The sequence below is a fragment of the Gavia stellata genome, chromosome 2 (genome assembly GCF_030936135.1).
Source record: "Gavia stellata isolate bGavSte3 chromosome 2, bGavSte3.hap2, whole genome shotgun sequence".
Classification (NCBI taxonomy): domain Eukaryota; kingdom Metazoa; phylum Chordata; class Aves; order Gaviiformes; family Gaviidae; genus Gavia; species Gavia stellata.
Window position 1 is genome coordinate 26,336,080 of NC_082595.1, and position 24,940 is coordinate 26,361,019.

A 24,940-nucleotide genomic window follows, 5' to 3' on the forward strand; every position below is an offset into this window, starting at 1 on the left:
GACATTGCTTCCATGTTGAAGCAGCCAGAAATCCCATAAATATCTAAGGTGGCTACTCAGAAGAATAGGACAAAGAGCAATTATGGATTTCTGAAACAGATTTTCATATAGGCTAGCTGTTGTCCTGGGACTGCTTGTGTACTGTTTTGCTTACCTGTCTAAACTGCTTGGATTCCTAGCTTACCTCAAGGTCCTGTACATTGAATTTAATCAAGGCTCAGTCAAAAATTAATTAGAGCCTTTGGCCCTCTGCTTACATCAAGAGAAGAGGTTTCTAATTCTGATCAGGTAGTCTGGCAACGCTCGACAGTTACAGCAATAATTCATATGCAATGTCATTGTCCCAGTTTGTGTCCACAGCATGCCTGCCACCAAACCCTATTTGGTTTGCAAATGGAAAACACACTGTGTGTGTCAGTAATGTTAGAGATAATGCATCCAATTAGTCAACTATGTGCTGCTGCATTTCCCTGAAGCCCACGAATCTGAAAGCCCCGAAGAAACTGTGTACTTTGAGAGAAATGTTTAGACATAAATATTGCCCTTATTCTGAAGTCAGTCCTTTGCACTCTCTTCTCTGTGTTGTACAGCAGAAGATGTACGGAGGCTGCCCCTTGCAGCATTACATAGGATGAGAACAAATACTAAAAGCTCATGCTGTGATTTCCAGCTGCGTGAAGAGGATGCAAGATAAGGGCTGACAGGACAGGCTCTGATGCAGGAAAGATGGAAAGAGGCAGTGGGAGGTATGCGTGTGTGCATGGTAGAGGAGAGTCCAGGCCTTTCCAGAAGCTAGCAGGATCTTTCACTTCACCTTTTAATTTTTTTATGGTTCCACTGAGGTAGTGAATTGTTTAATGTCATATGAATGATACCAGTACTGAAATGTGATGCAGCTTGCCAGCAGTGAGATAGAGGTTGGCACAACGTGGTCCTTTTCTACCCAGCCTGAACTTTTCTTTGATATAAGGAACAAAACCTGTGTTTCAAAAGAGAAAGAGAATCAAATTAGAATTCAAATTAATTAGATTTCCTGGAGTAAAACAAGAAATAAATCAAACATGATACTGTAAAAATGTTTTCTTGCAGTTGCAAGCTTGCTTTTCCCCTAAAGAGACACTTGTGCTTGCTTTGAGGGGGTAGTGAAACTGTAAACTGAAAAGTCATTTGAAAATGATAAATTAGGCTGTGATTATGCCAAGTGATATTAATTATGCTGATAGACTATATAGCAAGGAATTTTTAACTGATTCAGTTCTGCCTTCTGGCTTGCTCTGACAAGTAGCAATGTGTTAGGCTTGGTTTGTTAGTGAGCTTCATCAACAGCAGTAAGAAAGCCCAAACTTGCACTCTTAGTTCTGTGTTAGGTTCTACATGACCATCATCACAGAGTGGTCCATGGTTTAAACAAATTGTATTTGTATTGTTTGTAAAAACAGATTTATTTGTGCTGAATCTTCCATATCAATAGAGCAGATGGCTGAAAAAGAAAAATCATGATGTTTTTTTTTCCTAATGTGACGAGAACACAGGGGATTTCTGGTTTTCTGCTTTGAAGATGCATTGCTGCCTCTTCCTCACAAAGTCCTTTTTAAACCACACCATTTTAAAACAAGCCTCCCTTCTGCCTGGGTGTCTAACTTGCTTTGCATCTCAGTGGCAGTACCTTTCAGCAGAAATGAAATGCTGAACCTAATTTTTTTTTAGCATGGTTTTCTTAAGATCAGGGTGCTATGCAAAAATAACAGTGGGACTATCTACTGAATGTAAGGTGAAGTGGAAATTGGTGGAGCATCACTGTGCAGTTTTGTGTTCTTGACCTGTGGACCAGCAGAAGAAGAATGGGACACAAAAATTATCGGCTCCTAAAATATCTGCTCTGCCTTATTGTGGCAGCTTTTTGCCATTAGATAATAAAAGTAAAAATAACGTATGAATTTGCAACTTCCCTGGAACTTCTATTCTGCAAGAACCACAGACCCAAATCTATCAAATGTATTTTCTAAAGGTGAGAATTAAAGACCAGTGGACTGCTAGTGGCTGCCAATTCAAATTTATCAGTTCCAGTGGGGTACAGTCAGTCCACCTACATCCCTTCCTTTCTTTTAGTGAGAGCATGTCACGACTTTATACTGACATTCAGTGCCAATGCTGGGTGCACTCTCTATCGAATGCATTGCTTCTTCTTGGTCACACGCTTAGATTTATTTCCAGCACAGTGGCTTGAATGGCAGTTTTCCATTTTCAGTGATGGGATTGAGTTCCCAGCTCAGGTTGAGACTGCATTCTTATGTTAGGTGGAAGGGACTTTTTTTCTAGTTCAGTAGAAATTCTGCCTGCCGATTATTTTCAAATCACTTAAAACCAAGTTGATAGAAAATTAACCTTTGGCCTTAGATGACAGCAACGTAAAACCCACACAACTGTGGGCCCGGCGCAAGAGATATCCATGTGCAAGACTCACAAAGTGATTCACTGGAGAATGGTTAAGAGTTGAATCTAGGAATTTCAAAATACCATTTATACAATAAAAGCATCTATAGAAAACAGGAACAATAGTTACAAGGAAACAATCTCAAAATTTAATCTGTTTGAATTCTTTAATCTTCAAAAGCAGTTTGCGGTTTTCAAAATAACAAGGAATTCAAGTAAGAACATTTACTGTGCCCTAGATGATTTCTGGCATCCAAAGATGCTGTTAATTTAAATTTTGCATTTATTCACTCTCAGATAGTTTAAGCTAGACAGAGTTTTACTAAATTTCTACGAATACAGTGCTTTACCATTTGTATTAATCTTTTCTATTTAGTATTTCTCAACGGTAGTGTAACTCCCATGTTCTTACCAACATGGAAGGAAAAAGTGGAACTTGGAGCAGAAGCAGGACTGAATTACTTTTGATTTTAACATAACAAAGTTGTGAAGCCTCTGCACTGTATTACTAGCCAAGCATGGAGGGAGGATTTTGGCTCAGGATGCACAAGGGTAGGGTGCAATTTCTAGTGAAGTGTTAGCTGAGGTACATGCTTTTGCTGTTTTGGTGGACTCTAATACCTGCACAGGTTTTGTGAGAGACGAGACAGGCAGTGTTGCAGCCTTCTCAGCCTCTTCAGCATCAGGTTGCATTTTGGGTTTACATCAAAATGACGACTATCTGAATGGGGTGTGTTACACTTAATGAATTTGTGATGAGCACTACTTCTGTAATCCTGTTACAGCAAAGTCTGCTACAACAGTCACATCATCAATACTACATAAAGAAACGCTTTTACCTTTCTCAAATCTCATTGTCTCTCTCTCTCCGTTGGTGATGGTCACTCCCATCAGAACGCCCTTCCCCTCCTGCACTGCCACAGGCCACCGCTCAGCTGTTACCTGTGCCTGGCGTGGGACTGGCACATGTGTCTGCTTAGCAGGTTTTGGTGAGAGGTAAAGAACAGCTGCACAGAAGGCAGCCTTAAGACAATGCTATGTATGATTGGAAAAGACTCACTGAGCATTAAGTGATACCAGATGAAAACACAAGGGAGGTTTGCAGTAGGGGTCAGGTAAGACTGATAACCAAGTGAAAAGGAACCGTATGTTTGGAGTGCAGGCTAACCAAATAATTACAGCACATTTTATGAAAAGATAATGTAAATATCTGTGGTCGGCTCTAAGGTGGTAATTAATACATTGTATGTTATTTTTCTTTAGAAGCTATTGAAAATCTTAGGTCCTTTTAGGCCTTAGTAATTGATTTATCAGTATAGCATGCTTTTTGTTGCTCCATTATTCGCCCATGTTGTGATTCTGGTTTTGCTCAGTCATATGTTTGGAAACTGGTCATTAAAAAAATCACAGGTTTGAAAGGATAATTTTCAAACACAGGCAGATGAAAGATGCATACACAGTCCTGTATATAAAAAGTCTACTTAGTAAATTTAGTGTGCAACAGAGAGTTTCTGTAGCACAGGCAATGGATGCCTGGCACCTGCCGGTGGCCAGAGCTTTTGGGCAAATGGCTGTTAATGCCTGAGGAGAGCTGCCTAGCATTTTCAGGATCAGGCTTGAGTGTGAGTAATTACTAAAAACTTGTTCTTTAAAAGAAATTAATAAGCTTTCTAAAGCCTTCTGCTATGTTTGCCACAATTCAGATATTGCAAGCTGTGAACCAGATTGTGCCACTCTTATGTAGGTCAAATAGTACTTTGCCGACACAGTGGGGTTGTCTCTTAGAGTGAGCTCAAGGTAAATATAAAATGCACTGTCTAGTCTGCACAGCACAGGATAAGGACACATCATACACCCTGTCTAGCCCATGATCCAAATGTATTTGAAAAACAATGTTAGCAGGACTTTTCAGTTTACGAAGCTTACAGTGGTATGGGCCCACAACCCATGTTGTTCAGGTTCTTTTCTTGTGTTGTTCTCATTTTGGATATGATGCCTACAAATGTACAAGGGAAAAGAATAAGCAGAAATTCCTATTTGTGAAATTCTGCTCTTTGTCCAGTCGGGTAAGGAATTCCTCCTTTTGTCATAAAACCCAGTATTTTTCTAGCTAGGCCATATTTGTTACTTTTTGTAGCTTAAATGATTTCTGCAGTTAGAGCATCATTGTACAGTGGGTATAAGCCACCATTTCTTGAGTCTTGTGTAGCCATTCACTTCTCTGGTGCTTTAAGAAAGCCCTTATTGGCAAGAAAGACAAACGGTGATTTGGTAGCCTTTAACAGTTGTTCTGCACAAGTGTAAATGCCATGGGGAACAAGGAAAACTAGCTCCCATGTCTTTCATTCTTTGAGAAGAACACTCATGGTGGCTCTTAACAAAGAGGGAAAGAAACCTGCTCATGCGAGGACACAAGATTCTCTATCCAAAAAACCATTCCTGCCCCCAGCCTCCAGCACATGCCCTGAAAATGTCACTCACAAGCAGTTCTGCGACTTTCACATCCAAATATTTCAGTTCTTTTTTCAGGTAATCAAATTTGTGACTCTTTATTTTCATTTCAGATTTCTCTTCCTTAGTTTTATTAAGGTTTTGATTTCTTGAGATCTTCTTCACTTTAAATTTTCAGTGATGCTTTCATTACTGTGTGAGTTGCTTTTAAAACTCAGGATAACAAAATACTTCCCTTGCCTTAAGAGCTCTTGCCCTGAGGGTTTTTACCTTAACAGATACCTCAGATGATGCTTAGCTGCAGGTTTCAGTCACCGCAAGCCAGGGAGCAACACTCAGATTTTGATTCTTTCAATATAAATGTTTTTTTCTGCTTCTCCTCTGAGATTATTTAAAAAAAAAAGTCTGCAATAACAGCAGCTCTCAAACCAAAGAGAAAGTCTCTTCCCTTATCTACATGACATACCACTTCATACTAAATCTGTCACTAGCATATTCTTGCTGCCCACTCTCTGCAATGGCTCCAGGATGATAGGCTTTGTGATTAATTGGAAAAAGAGCAGTCCTTCCTCACCTCAGAGTATGGGAGTAAAAATAGGCTCAGTGTGGAAGACAATTCTGAAGCAGTGTATTTTTGGTCTCCAAAACTATTAGGGCTGTCCTACAAGAAAGGAGACGGCTGGGGTTTTGCTGCATACACATGTGCATTGTTTGTATTGTTTCCATTTCAAGGTGATGTATCATACGTAAACCAAGATGGTCGTGAGGTGACAGGCTGATGTCGAGCCTGGTTTCCCAAGGAAATGAGGTCTGCACAATAGCATTGGAGCCGCTGTCTGCCCTCTTCCAATAACTTTGAATCTACTTTCCAGGTTCAGGCAAATTTGAACTTAAGTTCATAAAAACTTAATGAAAACAGGCAGCTGGGTGAAGAGGATAACTGTGTTTTCCCAGAGAGGGAAAGGAGGAGCCCAGTCTGTATCATGTACCAGGGAATCCACGTTGGGGAGAGCTCTTATCACAGCTTCAGAAGCAGGAAAAGCTTTGATCAGTGCTTGCCTCCAGAGAAGCCAACTTCAGGACGCAACGCTGTGGGAAGCCAGGGTTCGTTACTGCGCTGTAAATACATCTCTTGAAATGGCTTCCTTCCAGTCTGCAATTTGAGGGTAACTGCTGTGAGCGGGTGAGTGGCAGGGCCTCAGCCAGGGCACCGTCTCGGCTCCTGCAGACACCAGCTCCCACGGAGGGGGGGTGAAGTTCCTGTGCAAAACGGGCTGGTCCCTGTGCGCATCCGTTCATGGGGAGAGGCTGGCAGTAAGGCATGGCTAATGCGTCCTTTCACAGTCAGGCTAGATGGCAATCTGTAAAAACTGCACTTAAGAAACCCCATTAGTGCCCCTGGCTTCCTCCCCATCTCTGTACATGAGGAAGCACTTAGGCAGAAGGGCAATCCCTTAATTCATAGGGAGAGGACACACTGCAAGCACTCCTGCTCCGAGGAGAGCTGCTCATGCAGATGCAGTCCTGGCAGCTTCTGGTGTGCTGTGAGGACACTGTTTTATATTTACTTTTAATGGAAGGGATAAAGTGGAATAGTAATAATGGGACTGATAAATGAAAGGAAAACTGTAACCACATAATTATGTCAGAATCAACTAACAGCCATGAAAAGCCGATTAAACCACATTATGCAGATACATGTAACAGAATACTATTAGTAAGTCCTTTGCAATGGCATGCCTGGCAATTAAGAGAACAGTATTGGCAGCACACAGTGAAAGCCATGATAATGTGTAGTTAAAAATGTTTGGAGACAAACAGTGCATAGAGGACAGGGACAGCCTTGAACTGAATACAGGAGCGTCCTCAAAGATACCAGCACCCAGGGAAAAAAACCAAAGATGTTATTCCAAATAGACTGTTTGACTAGGATGTTGGGTATAGCTTGGGATAATTTATATTTATCTTCAAAATGAATTTACTGGCTTATCCATAAATGAAAGGCTGCAGTGCAACAAGTAGTCTGTATTTTCCAACTTTCCACAATTTTCAGCTTGTGCAGGCTAATGGAGGAATTCCATACTTTTTCTGAATTAAAGAAGCTGTGGTTGCAGCTATTCAGTAAATATTTGGGAATGAGATCACTCAGTGTTTTTATGTAAGTGGTATTTCCAGGTCAGGCACCTGACGAAGGTGTTACCCATCGAGTTTCTTTGTCATTGGAGCATTGGGATTTGTTGTTTCCTCTCACCCACCACAGAAAGGGAGTTGAAGGTTCAGTTCTATCCTTCACTTCCCTTCCTCTGCCTACTCTTGCAGAGCGTTTCTCATCTGCAGTCAGGGAGAATCGCACAGGAACAAGCTCCAAGATAAGGTTAGTGTGGGGTTCAGAGTTCCCACAGGCTTTACAAAAAGATACGTTCCTACCAGAAACTATTCCATGTGACTGTGGAGAGCTCATCTAAGGGAATAAAACCAGCGGGGATTTTTTGGTGTCAAAGGATGAGCATGTTGAAGAGTTCGTACTCCCCTTATTTTCTTCATCATGCCAGATGGACTTCTGAGGCCACTAAGAGAGTTTGCTTGCAGAAAACCAGCACAGATCCTTTAAATTATTTATTCTATATATTGTTTTCCAACATATACATGCAGGTTTTCTTCTTTATTTTTGGAGATGGCTGAACTAGTGTGAAATGCACATACTGAGAGGTCAAGAGCATCTGTGCCCACAGCAGTGCTTTCCTGAGCTATTATAAAGCAAAAGAAGGGAGAGAGTGCGCGTGTGGTTACACTTTGATTACAGAAGCCAGGCAATATATTTATAAATGAAATTCTGTCAACAACCTAAGTACTAGGGATGTGCAATTAATGAAATCTGTGCCAAACCAAGATCTATGCTGACCAGGAGACATGCCTTTACTTAAATGGAGAAGTGAGACTGTATCCATAGAAGGGTAAAGCATTTAATTGCACTATGATGTCTATATTTACTTGGGCTATTTTTCCTCATACTTTATACATGAGAATGTTGATGCTTACAGAGTACTTTTCATAAGAGAAGAGTATCATTATCTCCATTTTTACATGTGAAGAAATGGACACCCAGAGATTTGGAGTACCCTAGGTGAGGTACCACACCATAGCAATGGGGGAAGTAAGAACTCAACCTTTTTGTGTCCTAACTGGGTATATTATATACTGGATCATGCTGGATTTAATAGCACAGTAAATTTAGCTACGGATAGTATTAAACACCAGTTTTTTCATCCTTTTATTTGAAGCTGGAGCATTATATTCTTTCTCCAGCAGAGAAATAACTTAAGTCCGTTTCTTGTACCTTCTCCAGAAGTCACAGAAAAATTGTTTCTGAAGTAAGAAACAGTCACTGGTAGCAGTGTGTGCTCCTACATCATCCAGCAGAAAGGATGCTTTTCCTGTAAACAAAATAATATAAAAATAATAAATAAATAAAAACCAATCTAGCCAAGAGCAGTAAGCCTTGGGCAACACCTATAACAGAAATGGTGCCTATGACAAATGGGTGTCACTCCTAAGTTGTGTCTGTCCATAAGGTGTGTTGTATTCTATCAGGGCATGCGGCTCTGACATACACTGAACGTACAAACCCTGTTACAGCTTTTGCCCACTCTTGACTTTGAAGATTTAGCTTATGCATTTGCCTTTAGAAGAGTATTGTTAGGAATGTAGTTGACAGTACTACTGCTGAGCTCAAGGCACACTTCTGGAAGATACCTCTCGAACACTCTTAAGTTCTTGCTGCATACTTCCACAGATCCATCAGCCAAAATACTACTAATGATACAAACTTTTAATTTCACAGATGAAGGAACTTGGCATCATCGTATACAACTGTAGCTGCTTGGTCCTGGATTTACAAAGGATATTTGCCTTGTATAGCTCATTAAGATACAAGAACAAAATACCTCCAAGTTGGTCTAAGAGACTATATGGAGTGTACGATACTCAAAATAAACTGACACTGCAGCTGAACGAGACAAAATCAGAAGCTTTCGTGTCGGTAAGTTCTGAAATGAGTTGCACAGAGGGAGGGAAGGGAAGAAACTTGTTTAACCCACAAGATTTTTGGAAGACCCGGAAATTTAACAACTTCTTACCCTCCTAATATTGTCCTTTACAAACTACTGAGTAGTGAGACCGGGTTAGGTAGGTGTTAGTAGCAACTGTGAAAAGAATCTCAAGTGTCTTTTTCACTGTTATAGAGATGTTCACAGTTCCCTTCAGTAAGTCCATCATAATGCTGTATAGTCCACCATATCTGCTGCACAGATACTATCAGGGAGAATTACCAGGGTGTAAACGAAGTCTATACTTAAGTATTTCTCCAAACTGGCCCTAACTGAAGAAGATGCACATTACTGCCAGGTACTTAACCAAAAGCAGCTACTAAAATTGAGACTCATGCAAGTGACTGGAAACTCAACTATAGAAAAAAGACCACTACAGCTGTCACCTACACAAGACGGAACTTGAGTGATAGTCTCATAATGCTGGAAAACCAAATCATTCTGTTCTCTGGGAAAATGGTTATTCCAATAGGTATACTTTTGTGGGGAAGTCTGTAACTGAAAGGTTTTTAAAAACTTATTTGCCTTTTCCTATGGTGCAGAAGAGATAAATCACTATTTTTTTTTATTCTGATTTCCGTGACATTGTTCTTGCATGCAATTTGCCAAGATTGAAGATGCTGCAGAATTTCATTTGAGCATTATTCTTTTTCCCTTTCTCTGCAATGTTACCGCTTTTCCTCTTGTGTTCAAAAAATGACAGGGTGGCTCCTCAAATTAGGTTATTTATTTACACTAGTAACTAGAAGGTGAATGACTTGGGAGTAAACAAACTGTTCATCAGATACCTAAATTGATACAGAATAAGCTTGATATTACAGCTTGCATTTTTATCAATGTAATTTATAAGGCTGAATCCTTTTCATCCTGTTCCATTGAAAGCATTCTTACTTCTGTAGACCATTATCTACTTTAGCTTTATTTTTAAATGACACTTGAAAATTCAAGCAGCAATCCCCATGGAAGCACTGTCCATGTGTGTATTTTTAATGGGAGGAAATGGAGCAGTCCTCCATCTCAGCGGTGATGTAGCAAAACTGGAAAAAAGTACACAGAGCAATAGAGATGATGAAAGATGCGGAGTGTCTTTCCTTTTGGAGGGAATTACCTGTGTAAAAACAACCCCTTCAAAATCAGGAATATAATGAAGTTGCTAAGAGTTATTCACCATTCTGTATAAAACGAGGGGCAAAACCCCACTGCTTTATAGCCAGTTATGTCTAAAACAACACAAGGCATGTAGCACACTATTAAGTTGTACAGCCACTAGCACAGGATGTTGGTGCAGATGAGTGGTTATACAGGGCAGGGTTTACCTTCACCTGCTGGGAGCCACACAACATTCAGGTGTCCAGGATTTTTCACACTCCTACAATCAGTGGAGAGACAGAGAGCTATTCTGGAGTGAAAATCTGGAAGTGCCTAAGACAGCCAGAATTAATAGCCATCTGAAGAGACATATGCTTCCATTGATTCTAGAGAGTCTTAAGGACTAGCTTAAATTAGAGGCTCACTTTTAGACAGTTAGCCAAGGAGCTGTGAAATGAACTCCTCCTCCCTTCTAAGCAATCTGTAGGAAACGGAGAAATCCTGCTGAAAGCCAGTCCTGGAGGGGCACACAGTAAGGAAAGCTGGGCAAGGCCAACTTTAAGGACTATGAGATCCTAGACAAAGACAAGTCGAGAAAGGCTCTACAAAAACTGTTCTTCCACAGTTTGCAGAACGTTCTCTTCCTCCCTGTGATTTGTATTTTCCTTTTGTGTGGGCAACAAAGGCCTCTTCTCTTGAAATTCCACTTCAGAGGACAAAAGGAAGGAGTCACTGATACTCCAGAAGCTCAGATAAGTGAAGTCCAACTCCAAGAGCTACCTGAATTTGTAGCCACAGCCAGTTGGGCTGGTTCTTCCTTCCTGAAAACAGGCTTTTCAATAAATTTTTCACCTACTAGCAAATTCTCAATGTTTGCCAGCATGCCTCTCTGAAAGGCAGTCCTGGATTTGTACTGGATTGGTTTGGTGGAACCAAGTGTTAACATCACTGTCTATTCCTGAACTATTGGCAAGAAGAAAGTCTCCACAAGCCAGGCAGTTGATTTATTGCCACCGCTGCCCTGTCTATGGGCAAGGGTGGTGGTTCTGCCCTTGCCTGTTGCTGCGCCGCTCCCTCCCCCAGCCCTGCATTGCCTCCCTTTCGGTCTGGGGCAGCACACCCCTCTGTGCAGGGGCATGGCAAGGTAGTGTTGTCCGGTGAGAATACAGGCCTGTTTCTGCTAGGTGAAGAGAAGTATCAAATGGGTATTTGATCAGAACAGCAAGTACTGTACAACTAGTGCTGAGAGAAGTACTGCAATATTTTTTTATAACCACAGAGGGGGTCAGCCATGCCACAGGGTAACAAAGTGGCATGCCCAAACACAACTGTCACAGTGAGAACTTGAACAGAATTTTTTCTTCTAATGATCTTCTAAATAGCTTTCACTTTCTGGTCTTTACATTGAACACATCTGAAAAAGACAATGCGTAAGAATTCCATTCTTTAGCTGTTCTGCCACTTAAAACTTCTATTCAAGAAAATAGTAAGAATGCAAGAACAAAATCTCTGTGCAACAGCCTACTGAAAGTTTCAGATAAGAGACATAAATTGTATTTAACAAAATCACTTTACACTTCTTCTTGAGTCAAAACTCATTCTTTGTAAACATACTTTACTTTGAATGTTTCTGCTGTATAAAAGAACAAGCATAACACGCAGTCATTGAATTTTTTTGTTACAGCCAGGAATCATGGCTATAATGTTGCTTAGCAACAAAATCGTCTTCCGACTGGCTGATAAAACGTAAGAGGTTTTGGTTGGTTTTCTTAGCATTCAGGAATGGATCTGGAATATTGGTCTTGAAATCTTGCTACAGTTAATTTTCTAGTATTTTCTGAACTTACTTGTAGTAAACCCTTTAAGAACACCAGTCAATTATTAAGAAATGACTGTGATAGGCATGGTATTGAAAGAAAAAATACTAATCAAAACCCCAGCATCTGTCCCTAAAGAAAACATACTAATCTAGATGTCAGCTGCAACCGAAGCAGATAACAAAGGTGAGAAGGTGATACAGCAGCAGGAAGAGAGCGGTCTGGCAGGGCCAGCTGTTAAGAAAAGGACAAGTGGCACCTGCCCTAGCTCTATAAAGTGCCTTTAACACCTTCTGCTCCCAGGAACTGTGCTGTTGCCTGCGAGCAACTTGGGAGGTGGTTCCACTTCTCTCTCCCTGCTCGGGCAGGAGAGCAGAAAGTCTTGGGCCTCTCTGCCACAGACGGGTGATTCCCGTCTGGCTGCTGGCTTGGTCTTGCTGACGGACACATTCGACACCCCCAGATACAAGCCAGAAAAGCTGAAATCTGGGCTTACCACGTACTGGCTCAGTACCAAGTAAAGACTTACTTTATACCTAAAGCTAGGTTTTAAAGAGAAGTTTCTTGCAAAACTGCAGCATCTCCCTGTGACAGCAACTGAGCACGGTGACTTTGCATGCAACTTTAAACAGAACTGACATGATAAGACTTAATTCCTGGTAGCAAGTGATGGATCAGGCTCATGTGGCAAGGACACACATATTACTCCATCTAATAGTCATCAGTCCTTGGACTCTTTGGAACAAAATTCTCTGAAAGGTAACTTCACCTAGAGCTTCTTTGATGGCAGTGGATGTTTTGAAGTTTGTCTTCTACATTTTACTCACAGTTACATCTAAATGGCAAGGCTTTCAAGGGGAAATTAAGCAAATAACTCTCCTTGGTACCTTTGAGTATTTTAGCAGGACAGTTGAAGGTATCAGTTAATATTCTCTACTAAAATAAAGGATGCCACTTGCCATCTCAAGAATGAGGGGATATAAAAATATAATAAATCACGTATTTTAAATGACATATTTGAACTTTTCCCTTCACAGAATTCACCTAAACTCTTCTGCCCAAAGGACAGAGTCCTGGATATTGAAGCTATATACAGTGTTATCGATGATGCAAAGCAGTTTGTATACATAGCTGTCATGGACTACTTGCCAATCGTCATTGACACCAATGCTAAACGGTGAGTGTCCTTGTCCAGGACTAGCACGTTATCGTAATGCCAATAAGGTCTGCTGGAGAAAATGAACCCACAGGAGATTAGTTACTACTGTGGACCAATTTCTTGGGGCCCAATTCTGCTCTTATTGAAATCAGTGAGAGTTCTGCCATTGACTTAAATGGGAGCAGAATTGGGACCTAAGATGACATTTCCAGTTCTGGGTCCTAAACTTTGGATCTGCCTATCGAAGGAGATCAGAAATTGTCTAGTCTGACCATCTGCAAGTGTCTGGGACCCAGGAATACAAGAACCTGCTTATACATGAATCCTGTTTCTTACACTGTTGTATTGACTATCTTGTTACCACAGCTACTGCTATTTTATGAGTACCATACAGATATTCAACATAAGAGAGAGTGTATGTGTGTGTGAAGAGAGAAATAGCATGTTGTGAGTTCTCATATACAACGTGTGAGATGCCATTATTTTATTGAAATACACTTATACATGAAAATTCCAAATTCAGCACAGATTACATTTGAATTACATCACATTTTTGTTAACTGAGAGTTGCTAAAAACAAAACAGAGTAATTTTTACACACATTGTTTATGTGGACCATTAAAAAGCACTCATGACCCAAAACTGGAGCCACAGTGTAATAAAACCATCCAACTCAGAAGGCAAGTATCCAGTGGTCCCTCCTACTCTCAATAACACTCGCAATGAATTGAGCATCTAGTGAAACTCGCCATTCCATCTGTGCACTTTAGCTGAACACAGTTAAGCCAAACAAAACATGTGGGTATGTGCTTTTTTCCAGTTTTGCATAATTAAAGATGTTTTGTTCAAATTTTTCAAAAAATAACTATCATTTGACTGATATCAAGCATAAGCTGTTTCAAATCCATAAGAGAGTTCTTCTGATAAACTCATTGTGTACAGCCTCTACTGCAGCGAAAGAATCATGTGTTTGTGCTGTAGGAACCTCAGTTTCACAATGTGCATCCCTCGTGTTTCTCCTTTATCTAGGAAAGGAACTTAGTATGTAGAATTGTTACAGTGTTGCACTTATGTTATCTCCTATATGCCTCCTTGCTTTGTTTTCATGCCTGAAGAATCCAGAAATCTATTGGATTAGGGAGATCCAGAAAGCCATCTGTGTGAATTCTTCAACATTTTTCCTACAGTATGGCTTTGGTGTTCGTGGCACTGCCACAGCTTCCCTACCTTGTCAGCTCCTAGTTCTCACTTGCAAGTTATTTTCTGGCATTGTAGAGCTCAGACTTCCATTAGGCTGAATGCCTTGATGCTGCTGGAATAAAGAAAACATGCATTTTCTCTGCCTAATTCTCCCTGTCCTGACCTGCTCCCACCAAAGGTCAGGAACACAAAGCTAACTAGCGATTGTGAGAATAGCACCATGGGAGCCACCATCCCATTCATGGCAGAATTTCTACAATCCTCATCAGGAAAAAAGGTAGCATCCTCCTTAAACAACCCATCTTCATCTGCTACTGAACAATGGAGGCACCCTGCATAGCAGCAGCTCTCCTTTTCCCAAGCAAGAAATTACAGAAGGCATTCTAGACCCCAGCCTGTATGGTCCCAGTGCAGAGAAAAAAAAGGATGGCAGTCAGGGAGGGATGCAGTGTTCCTGTTCCCCTATGTGTAACCCACAGAAAACCCTTCTTGTCCCGCTGCCTGGGCTGGGTAAGCAGCACCCTCTAGCTGTAGCTCAGTCTGCCGATTCTCTGGCACCGCAAGAGCTCCACTGCTCTCACCACGGGCAGTGACACAGGAATAACTCTCCCAGCTGTGGGCAGAGAAGGCACCTGTCTTTTCTGCAAGTGTTCTGGCAGCTCTCCATGCACCTACACAGATGGAAGATGTGCCCAACCATCCACAACCTCACTGTCCCCACAGTGACAGTTTTGGTGCAGGACAGAATGACACAAAAAAGGATGCTAGCAGATCTGTTTAGTGAGAATCCCTTTAAATGAGAATGGCATTCCTTCAACGCATAGAAAATGAAATTCACATGTGTTTAGTTTTCTCTATGATGTCTAGACTTGGCTGCATAAAAATTCAAAATTTTTTTAAGTTCTCTGAATATATCATATTCTTTCTCCACAGGTACTGGCCCTATTTAGACGGGAAGATAAGAGAAGCATTAGTTTTACGAAGTATTAAAGTACGACTTCTCATAAGTTTCTCAAGAGACACAGATCCCCTTACTTTTAACTTTGTTTCATCTCTGAAAGCTATTTGCACTGAAGTTCCAAGCTGTAGTTTGAAAGTTGTAAGTATAATCCATATTGCTTTGAAGTCTAAGATATTTCCCGCCCCGCCCCCCCCAAAAATCAAGAAAACTTCACAACTGAGAAGTGTTTTCTGTTAGCATCAAAGCCTTTACATTTAATTAAATAACACAGGAAATGTAATATAATGAACGGAATTTATTCCTAGTAGTAACAGACACAGAAATTAAGACAGAAAAATAGAATGATGCCAAAAGGCAGTCTGTGTGGTGGACAGCCCATGTAAAACACTAGATCTGGTCTTTCACAGCAAAAATAATGGAGTGAACCATAGTCATATGTCTTGTTTATACTGGCTGGTAAGAGTAAATGTGACAGCACAAAAATGTGTTTTAGTCTGGATTCATGTAACCTTACTGTTCAGCTGCGTAAGCATCTACTTTTCCTTTAGTTAAGTACAAAGTACAAGAAAAAATAATGAAGATTTTACATTAAATTCAGGCTACAAATTCAGAATTGTGAAGACTAGAGCAACCATTACGTGACCACATTAGACATGCAATACAGGAAAGTGAGAAATACCATATATGTTACATTTGTATTAGAGAACAGAGTGTATGGTAAGTTCTACTTTCAATTTGATACAGTTCATTTTTATGAAATTGAGGCACACTAGAAATCAGTCACCTTGGATCGGTTCATCTTGGATCCACTTCTTTTTGGGGTTTTTTGCCAATAACTCTTAATCTGCTGAATTATTTTGACTTCTTAAATTGATAATACACTAAATCATCTGGCTTTTTAAAATCTCCAATTGTAAAAAACAAGTACTATTTGTGTTATACACACTAAATGGTATTTATCCGTATCTAGAAATACAATTTTTGTTATAATGTACACTGTTATTACAAGTTTCCTAGGTAAGAAGCAGCATGAAGTGTTTTTAAGTCAAAAAGCCTATACATGGCTGACACTGCTTAAGCCACTTTAATTTCAAGTAACTTCTAGCTTGTTCCGTATTTATCATCAAAATTCTATTTATGTATTCAAAATTATTTCTTTGAGTGGCACCTAATGCTCTACATACTCATATCCATTTCCATCTATTTACAGCCGGTAAAATCTTTAGTACAGAATTTATCTTGTCAAGAACTAAATGCTAAAAGGAAAAAAAAAATTATTTCTGGACATCTGCTCTAGGTAAATAGTCTAGCTATAATACCTGCAGTTGCATAATACAAATACAACTTCCAGTAAAAAAATGAGACCACCCCAGATTTAAGTCGTTATAAAGGTACCACACACCTCCGTTACCTCCGTGCTCTGCGCATCGCATCTTCCACACACTGGGTAAGTCACTGCCTTAAATAAGCCTTGGTACGAGTAATAGACCAAAGCTCAGTTTACTGGTATCTATTTGATTTTGGCTGAAACTGTGCCACAGGCTCCATCATGACGCTCCTTTACTTCACAAAACATGTCAGATGAGCACTGTTTTTTTAAAACTGCATTTCCTTTGTATTCATCTGTTCTAGCCAGGATCAAAGTGAAACAAAACCGCACCTCGAATACTGTGTTCAGTTTTGGGCCCCCCACTACAAGAAAGACATTGAGGTGCTGGAGCGTTTCCAGAGAAGGGCAGCAAAGCCAGAGAGGGGTCTGGAGCACAAGTCTTACGAGGAGCGGTTGAGAGAGCTGGGGTTGTTTAGCCTGCAGAAGAGGAGGCTCAGGGGAGGCCTTATTGCTCTCCTCAACTACCTGCAAGAGGGTTGTAGAGAGGTGGGTGCTGGTCTCTTCTCCCAAGTGACAAGTGATAGGACAAGAGGAAATGGTTGCAAGTTGTGTTAGGGCAGGTTTATATTGGACATTAGTAAAAACTTCTTCACTGAAAGGGTTGTCAGACATTGGAATAGGCTGCCCAGGGAGGTGGTTGAGTCACCATCCCTGGAGGTATTCAAAAGATACATGGATGAGGTGCTTAGGGACATGGTTTAGCGGTGGACTTAGCAGTGTTAGGTCTATGGTTGGACTTGATGATCTTAAAGGTCTTTTCCAACCTAAATGATTCTATGATTCTATGTGTGTGTATGAGGAAGAAGGAATAGGCTAACAAGGTAAAAACTAAACTTAAACCTTTCGAATTATTGGAAAATTCTGCTTTTCTCTTTTGGTTCTGCTTTGGGTATGAGAAAACAAAGTCATACTAAACTCTGTACGGAAAATACTGTCATGCAGACAGGTATTGTATGTGTTTACACACAAGAACACTGAAATTTTAAGAGAACCTTAAGTTACAAATTCTGATTGAAATTATACTTAAAATTGCTAAGCTGTCCCAATACCTCAATATTGTTTTGACAGAAATGGCATGCCCCGCTTCTTCTGTTCTCTTGGAGATAACGTATCTGAGTCCTACAAGCATATTCAGTAACTTTTTTCTTTCATTTAGCTTTTGATCCCTGTGATATGGCTTGTCGTGATTGTTTGGGAGGTTTTTTATGCCTATGGAAAGACCAGTTTGGCTACGAAGTTTCCAGCGAGAGCCAATGGCTTGCTGCAGCTGCAGGGTATGCTGTTTCCCCAATGGCAGCAGCCTGAGGTATCCAGTCATCTTGGAGAAGGCTGTGCAGATACAATCTGTCTGTTAGATGGGAATCTCTTCCTGATTTCCCCTGGTCTCTGACCAGGCTAATGGAAGTTTTGGTATTGTCTAACTGCCAGTATATTGTTAGAAACAGGGCACTGCAAATCTGGTACGATTAGCAGTGTCCTCATCAAAACCAGCCACCAACTGCTGCGCATGTAATTTTTCAGTCTGCTGTTGAGGTCAGGAAGGGAGGAACTGCAAGACACAATCTCCTAGTTGCGAACACTGAATTCTAACAGTGTGCTCTATCTAAAAGCAGGGGTTTTTTTCTCTTTTGCCATAAAACCTTGATAATACTGTGCAATTAACATCATCTATGCAGTTAGAAAATGCTCAGTCTCTCATTATGCATTCCTCAGCAGCCCACTCAGAGTCCAGTTCATGTAGGCATTGATAATTATTGGATTCAAATGAAACTGCTTTGAGAGTGCAAACTCAATACAAGTACTCTGAAAAAAATGATCACTGGGAAGAACTCACGAGGAAAAAAATCCTTTGTTTGAGGACTAAATAAATGCTATAAGCACACTGCCAAATGTCAAGGAGTAAACTGCGTACAAAACTGCTGCTCATTCAGGGAGCTCTGTCCTATGTACTGAACCATGTGGTCAAGAAATTAAAGCTTGAATAATAAAGGGTAAATTCAAAAGTGAAGAGCGCACCATTGTGCTTCTTGGGACCTTAACTGGGACCACAAAACTCCTTAAGTTTTGTGTGCTTGACGCTGTAAATACATCTTGTGTGCAAGAATGCTCAGTCTAATTCTTGAAGGAGCAGTAAAACGGGGCCGTCTCTGTTTGGTGCAGTGCTGAACAGAGAAAGGTGAATGTTTTTGAAGGGCCCACAGAAAGTATGAAGAAGTATGAAGTGTCTTCAGACAACTGGAGACCAGGAAGGAGTGGCATCAAACAGATGTGTATATCTACAGCACAAGTTCTTGAGCCTCCACATGAATCTATTTTTGAGTTGTGCAGATGTATTACTGCTAAGGTTAGAGGAAGGAAAAACTGAACCTTTCACTAATTCTCAGAAAGCCAGAAATGCCCTAAGAGTAAAGTGTTATGAATTAACTATGAAACCTTTGCTCCTAAGCCCTAATTTAATTTTAAAGCTCTAAACTCCTAAAATAAGGATGGAAAAGATTAATGAAATGTTAGCAGAAGGTGGTGTATTACGAACACAGTACTTCTGCTGAAGGTGCGTGTTGGAGAACGTTAGGCCGTGCTACTTAATGCCAGCGCGGGTTCACTTGCTCATCTAAGCTACCTTTGTGTATTCTGTTTGTGAGGGCAGGTGGGTTTCCATACTGGTATCTGTACTGTCAAGGAGTTAATGGCTTCTCTGCTGTTGCTGGAGAACACATTACATGTTCACGCCTTCTATCTGTTCCTGCCGGAATCTGGAATTTTCCCTCTTACAAAGTTGTTATACAAACAGAACACTAATGTATGATTTTTCAATTTGGCACATCAGCTGAATCTATCTATTTGACAACTCTAAGCTTATATGATTATTGTGCTTGACTATTTTTCCATCAAGGTATGTAAATTTTTGCTTAATCTTGGAACACTGGGAAGAAGACGGCTTGTTATGTTTTGTTTCCTAGCATTGACTTCACCTGTTTGCCAGTGTTAGACTATTCCCTACAATATCAGTGTTAAGTCACACAGTAGCTTCCACATCCCTGTGAAGAGTTACTGTGAGTACCCTTGATCGATACCCTATGGCTGCTGTCTCCATCCTGCTTTGTTGCACCGGGAAAAACTTAACCATTTTCTTCTGGTTTTATCCAAAAATTTAAGATCTTTTCAGAAAGATTCAGATCCATCTCTGGCTTGCTAAGTACATATTTTCTGTTGTGGTTGCAACCTAAGGCACACAGCTGCAGTCTTGATGTTGTGTAAGAACTAACCCCTAATATCTAATAAACTTTCCTTTACAGCTGTTAAGATGGTTTGTTCTCATTTTTTAAGAAGTGTAATGCTGTAATTGCTAGTGATGTTAAAAATCTCAAATTAAAGGTATGATTTCTCCATGCAGCTTAGTTAGATGTGAATACACAATATAAATCTCATTTAAAGGACAGATACTACAGTTTTACATAAAATAATATTTTTTAATGCCCTTTATGAAGCACTCAAACAGTTTGGGTAGTTGTGCTTGTTCTTAGATTCAAAAAACTACGTTTGGAATTTTGCTAGTATTTAAACTAATTACAAAAATTAAGCTGTGGAAGATAACAATGCCACATACAGGTAAAGAAGCATGCGGTGACATAAGAAATTCAGAGAGTGTTTAAGAAACAACTTTGTGATAGTTATCGATCATAAAACTGCACCGCAGTATCATCCAGTATTTGAGCACTGAAAAACCACCAACTCTTTGAATTTTATTTCTAATGCAGTAAAAACCTGCTTCAGCCCTAATAAACTTTCATCACTGTCAGGAGGGGCGGTGTGTCAGTCCAAGAAAAGAGACTCGCCTCAATGCTGGCATCAGCAGGAGCCTGAGCTAGCCTTGGTATTTTACACAGAGATCTTCCAAGCAGTTTTGGTACAACCTCTGACAACATAAAATTTACCTTAGTATATCTTCCAATGGGGAAGAGAGAGATTCTGACAGAGTCCACAGCATAAAGTGTTAGATAAACAGCAGCTTCTGGGCTACTCTACCTTTTGTCTGCAACTAAACCATTTTAATTAGGTTTGGTAATACTAATTGCAGATAAGCCTATTTAGAACTTACAGAAGAGTTCTCCAAGGAAAACCAAACTGTAATGATCAAGACTGATGACTAAGAAGAGAGATTTTTTTGAATGAGTATTTATATGCAGTTCTGAAGCAATCAGTGGTATAAAACCTAAAGCTGGCATTCCTGGTAATCAGTAACAACACGTTTTGCAATAGTCGAGCAGTTTACTGCAAATCAGCCTGAAACCTACCTACATCATCAGCTGCGTACAGAGTGCTTTATAAAACTAAATGCCTGTGTGCTATGCATGCACTCTTATTTGATTTAATCAAACTGATGATGCACAGAGATCACTACATTTCAATAACAAATTTAGTATTTTACAGTTGGGTTTTCAAAGTAGTAAGATAATTTGAAAGACATCTCCATAACCTAAAAGGATTCGTTCAAGGTTTGTATCAAAAGGCACACTGGTTCAAGAGATGAATTTTGCATTATGGAAAACAGACCCCCAAGAATGATGAAGTTTTGGGGTGGGCTTTTTTTTAATACTATTTTTCAATGTCTTAAGTGGGTGCAATGCATAGCCAGTTGCTTTTATCAGTAATATATTGTGAATTAGGTTTGTTCTCAGGATCTACACTATCACCTCAATCAAAGTTTCCCCATGATGCAGTAAATATTTAATTTCTCCTTCATCATGTTATTCTCTATCTGGTTTTGCAATCTGTGTCTAGCTATTAGTTTCCTTGACGAAACAAACAATACTTAGATTTGTACTGGCAATCTCATTTTTGTCTGGCGCTGATGCAGACAAGGAGTGCATATAGCTCCAAAATAAAATTTAAAAAAATTAAAAAAAAAAAAAAATCTAAGACTTCACCCTTTAGGGTAAAACAGATGCTGGTTTTGTCTGGTAAATTTGATCTCTCTATAGCAGATGTAATCCTGAGAAGCTTCTGAAATCAGCAAGTTTCCTGTTGGAAACTATGCAATGTGTAATATAAAGGTATTAATTCAGCTGTTGGTGTGCCTGCCAATCCAGATCCTGAAGCAGACTTCAACCCCTAGTGTCCCTTGATGAATGAGGAAAGGAGCTGAAGAAAAGTTCCTGGCTCTTATCATGCAGAGCACAAAGATGGGAGGTTTTGTTCATTTAATAGCCTTTACTACCTGGCACTGTATTGCTTTCAGTATGCAGTAGCCATATACTTTGTACAGTTCAGAATGCCAAGGCATAATGAGTATCACAAACTATGAGAATTTAGTAAGAAATAAGATGTGCAGTGTTTTATTAAAATTAATGCTTGGTTATAAAAACTCAAGCTGTTCTGTAGCCCTAAGACATTTTCAATAAAGAGCAGAGAACAGACCATATTTTTTCTGTCTATTATAGAACAGTTCTCATTAACGTGCACTCCATTCTATTTTATGGCAGAAATTCTTTGACCTTGAGGAAGAGAGCGCATGCTTTCTTAAAGAACAGAAGAACACTTCCCTTCCCAAATTAAATCGTAATAAATATATGGTGACTGATGGAGCTGCATACATTGGTAAGTAACCACATCTCAAGAAATTCCAGTTTGTAGCCAAAAGCCTGAAATAATGTCCATTTGTAAATGAGGACTCTACAGCTGATATGCTTGTTAAGTTAAAATAATAGTTCATTTCTTTGGGAACCTGGATGAAGATGGAGCTTTGAGCCTCTTCTCACTTAAAACCTCTTTTTTGCCCCTATGAATCAGTTTCTCAAAAGCAACATTCTGCTTTCAGTATTTAAAAACAGACTGAAATGAAGTAGGAATAAACTGGATTATTAACATACTCTCTTATTTCTGCAGTCCAATGAAGATGGACTGTTCTCCATTCCCATGTTATTACTAAAGCTATGCTCAATCCTAGTAAATACTGTGCAAATGCCTTTCATCCTCATCTTCTGAAGTCTCATTCCATTTGCTGTAATGACATTTCAGACACTCTCCTAACATTAGGTACGTATCTGATTGGTATTTTGGGTTAAAGGTGTATCTAAGTAAAGTTCCAGTATGTACCTAACAAAAGTTCATTATCAGTCAAATGCTCATTGAATGCAGGCTAGAAACTACCTTTTAAAAAAATCTGACTGCTTCAGCTGTGCATGAGCTGCAGGATCAGAAAACTGCTACTGAATTAAAAATTAACTCATGAGATTTTATCAAGTCAAGAGAGAAAACATGCGTTCTAATATGCTGCAGCCTGATGCTTTAGTTGCTTACTTCCTCACTCTGACTTACTCCAAAGGGCTTAAAGCCAGTGGTCACAGAGGCAGTGAGGGAAGGCAAAGCCTGCAACCCAGAACCATGCCCACACACATGTGAAGAACGGAGAATCCCAAGTAGCATAGAGATACAATCAAGAGCTACTCTGAAAAGCTCACCTTGATGGGCTCTAAACATGCACACCTCTCCTAACCTATCCAAACCTTACTTTGTCCACTTCAAATAGTGCTGCTTATTCCTCTCTCATCTCCCAAATGTTTTAGGCCCCCCAAAATAAATTTTTTTACTCCATTTTAAATTCCTTCCAATAGCCTGATCAAATTTCAGTAACTTACAACTTGTCTATGCAGTATGGATTCTTAACTGAGTTGGTTTTTTTCCTTCCCATTGTTCTTACATCCTCAGATATATATATATAAATAAAAGAAATAAATTATCAAAGCTGTGTGAAAGTAATACAAATGCATGTTAAGGACCTGATATATCTTTTACTTGAAAGCATAGGACGAAATGTCCCTTATGATAAGGCTTCAATTTACCATCCTTGACAACTTTAGAATTCTTAACATTTCCTGCTGAAATAGCTGAAGTGACGCTGAAAGAAAGAGTATAAATTTCTCAGACACCTTCATGTTTTATGTATGTTCAGATATTATTTTAAAAGATTACCTCTAGTAACAGCATTTTTTCTCCAAAATACTGCATGTATTATAAATGTATAACTTAAATAGTTATAGTTCAAGTGAAATAAAAACAAATAACTGAAACACTTGGTTTACCTGTTTGCCATTAATCCAATTATCCTCTTTGCCTTGCGATCATCAGGATTTGAAATGCTTATTCATTACCTTAGATTTCAACTAAGGTGGTCATAACTGGCATAAAACAGTAAAACCTGTTTTTCTTTCCTGAAATAGTATCTATCAATGGGTAAGCTGTAAAAGACCTATTGCTTTGGCTCAGCATTATGGAGCAACCACTCTCAATCCTACCTACTTTAAATTGTTTATATGGCACAAAACTATTTTCATTCTTGGCACTGAGAAGGCCGATGAGGAAAGTAAATGGAGTAATAATACAATATATGCAAAAGGAAGAGCAAGTTAGTTTTGAATAAATAAAAAAACCTATTTTCACTTATGAAGGATTATAGCCGTTAAACTTCCAAAAACGATCTGCACTACACACTGGTACGTAATCAAGTTTTTTCCTTCCTGCTAGTATAGAAAACTTATTTCCGTCTCTGCCCAGGTAGGCACTGGGGAAAATGATACTGTTATCATGCTGGATTGTCTTTAGGGAGATTGCTTTTTGGTTTTTTTTAAATGTTAGACACTCATTGTGTATTCCTGCCTTTACTTGTAGGTAATTTTGATTGGGTAGGAAATGCTTTTACGCAGAATGCTGGAGCTGGCCTTGTTATCAACCAAGCAGACGTGGGGAACAGCACAAGCATCATTAAGCAACTCAAGGCTGTTTTTGAAAGGGACTGGTATTCACATTATGCCAAAAGTTTACAACCAACAAAAATCCCAAACTGCTTTAATCACAAACTTAATAAAGCAACATCAAATAAGACTGCCATGAGCAATGTGAATTAGAAAGACTGTTTTACTGTTTAGTATGGCAATGAAGAATTACGTTGGGGTGTAGCCCTCTTTCATATTTACAGACAAAGACTTAAGAAAAAGCAAAAAAAAAAAGTTTGGTTTGGGGGGATGTTTTTAGGAAAAAGCACACTTACATAAAAACTGTCTAAACTATATTCTCTATATTGAATTATTTAAGACTTTCAAATTTGTTACTACTGACACTGAATGTTTTTTCTGATTCCATGTTAATTTTAATGTTCCGGGTTTGAATTTAACAGCATGTGTCAATTTTTCTGTTTCAGTTTTAGGACTTTACCTAATTGCCATCCTGGCTAGAATGAACCTTGAGGCAAAACCAAGATTCAAGCTATGAAATGGCATTCTAAGATCAGTTATCATTAACATACAAGTAGATGGTAGGTTTACTGTATTAGAAAAC

General features: G+C 39.5%; 1 protein-coding gene across 1 annotated transcript in view; it reads left to right on the forward strand.

The window, feature by feature from the left end:
* The window catches only part of PLD5 (phospholipase D family member 5), a 189,086-nt gene extending 164,576 nt beyond the window's left edge, over window positions 1–24,510 (forward strand). The window contains 5 exon segments of the mRNA XM_059835612.1: window positions 8,726–8,923; window positions 12,934–13,073; window positions 15,189–15,354; window positions 22,090–22,204; window positions 24,275–24,510. Of these exon segments, the coding sequence (XP_059691595.1) occupies window positions 8,726–8,923; window positions 12,934–13,073; window positions 15,189–15,354; window positions 22,090–22,204; window positions 24,275–24,510 (855 nt within the window).
* Window positions 24,511–24,940: the final 430 nt, after the last annotated feature.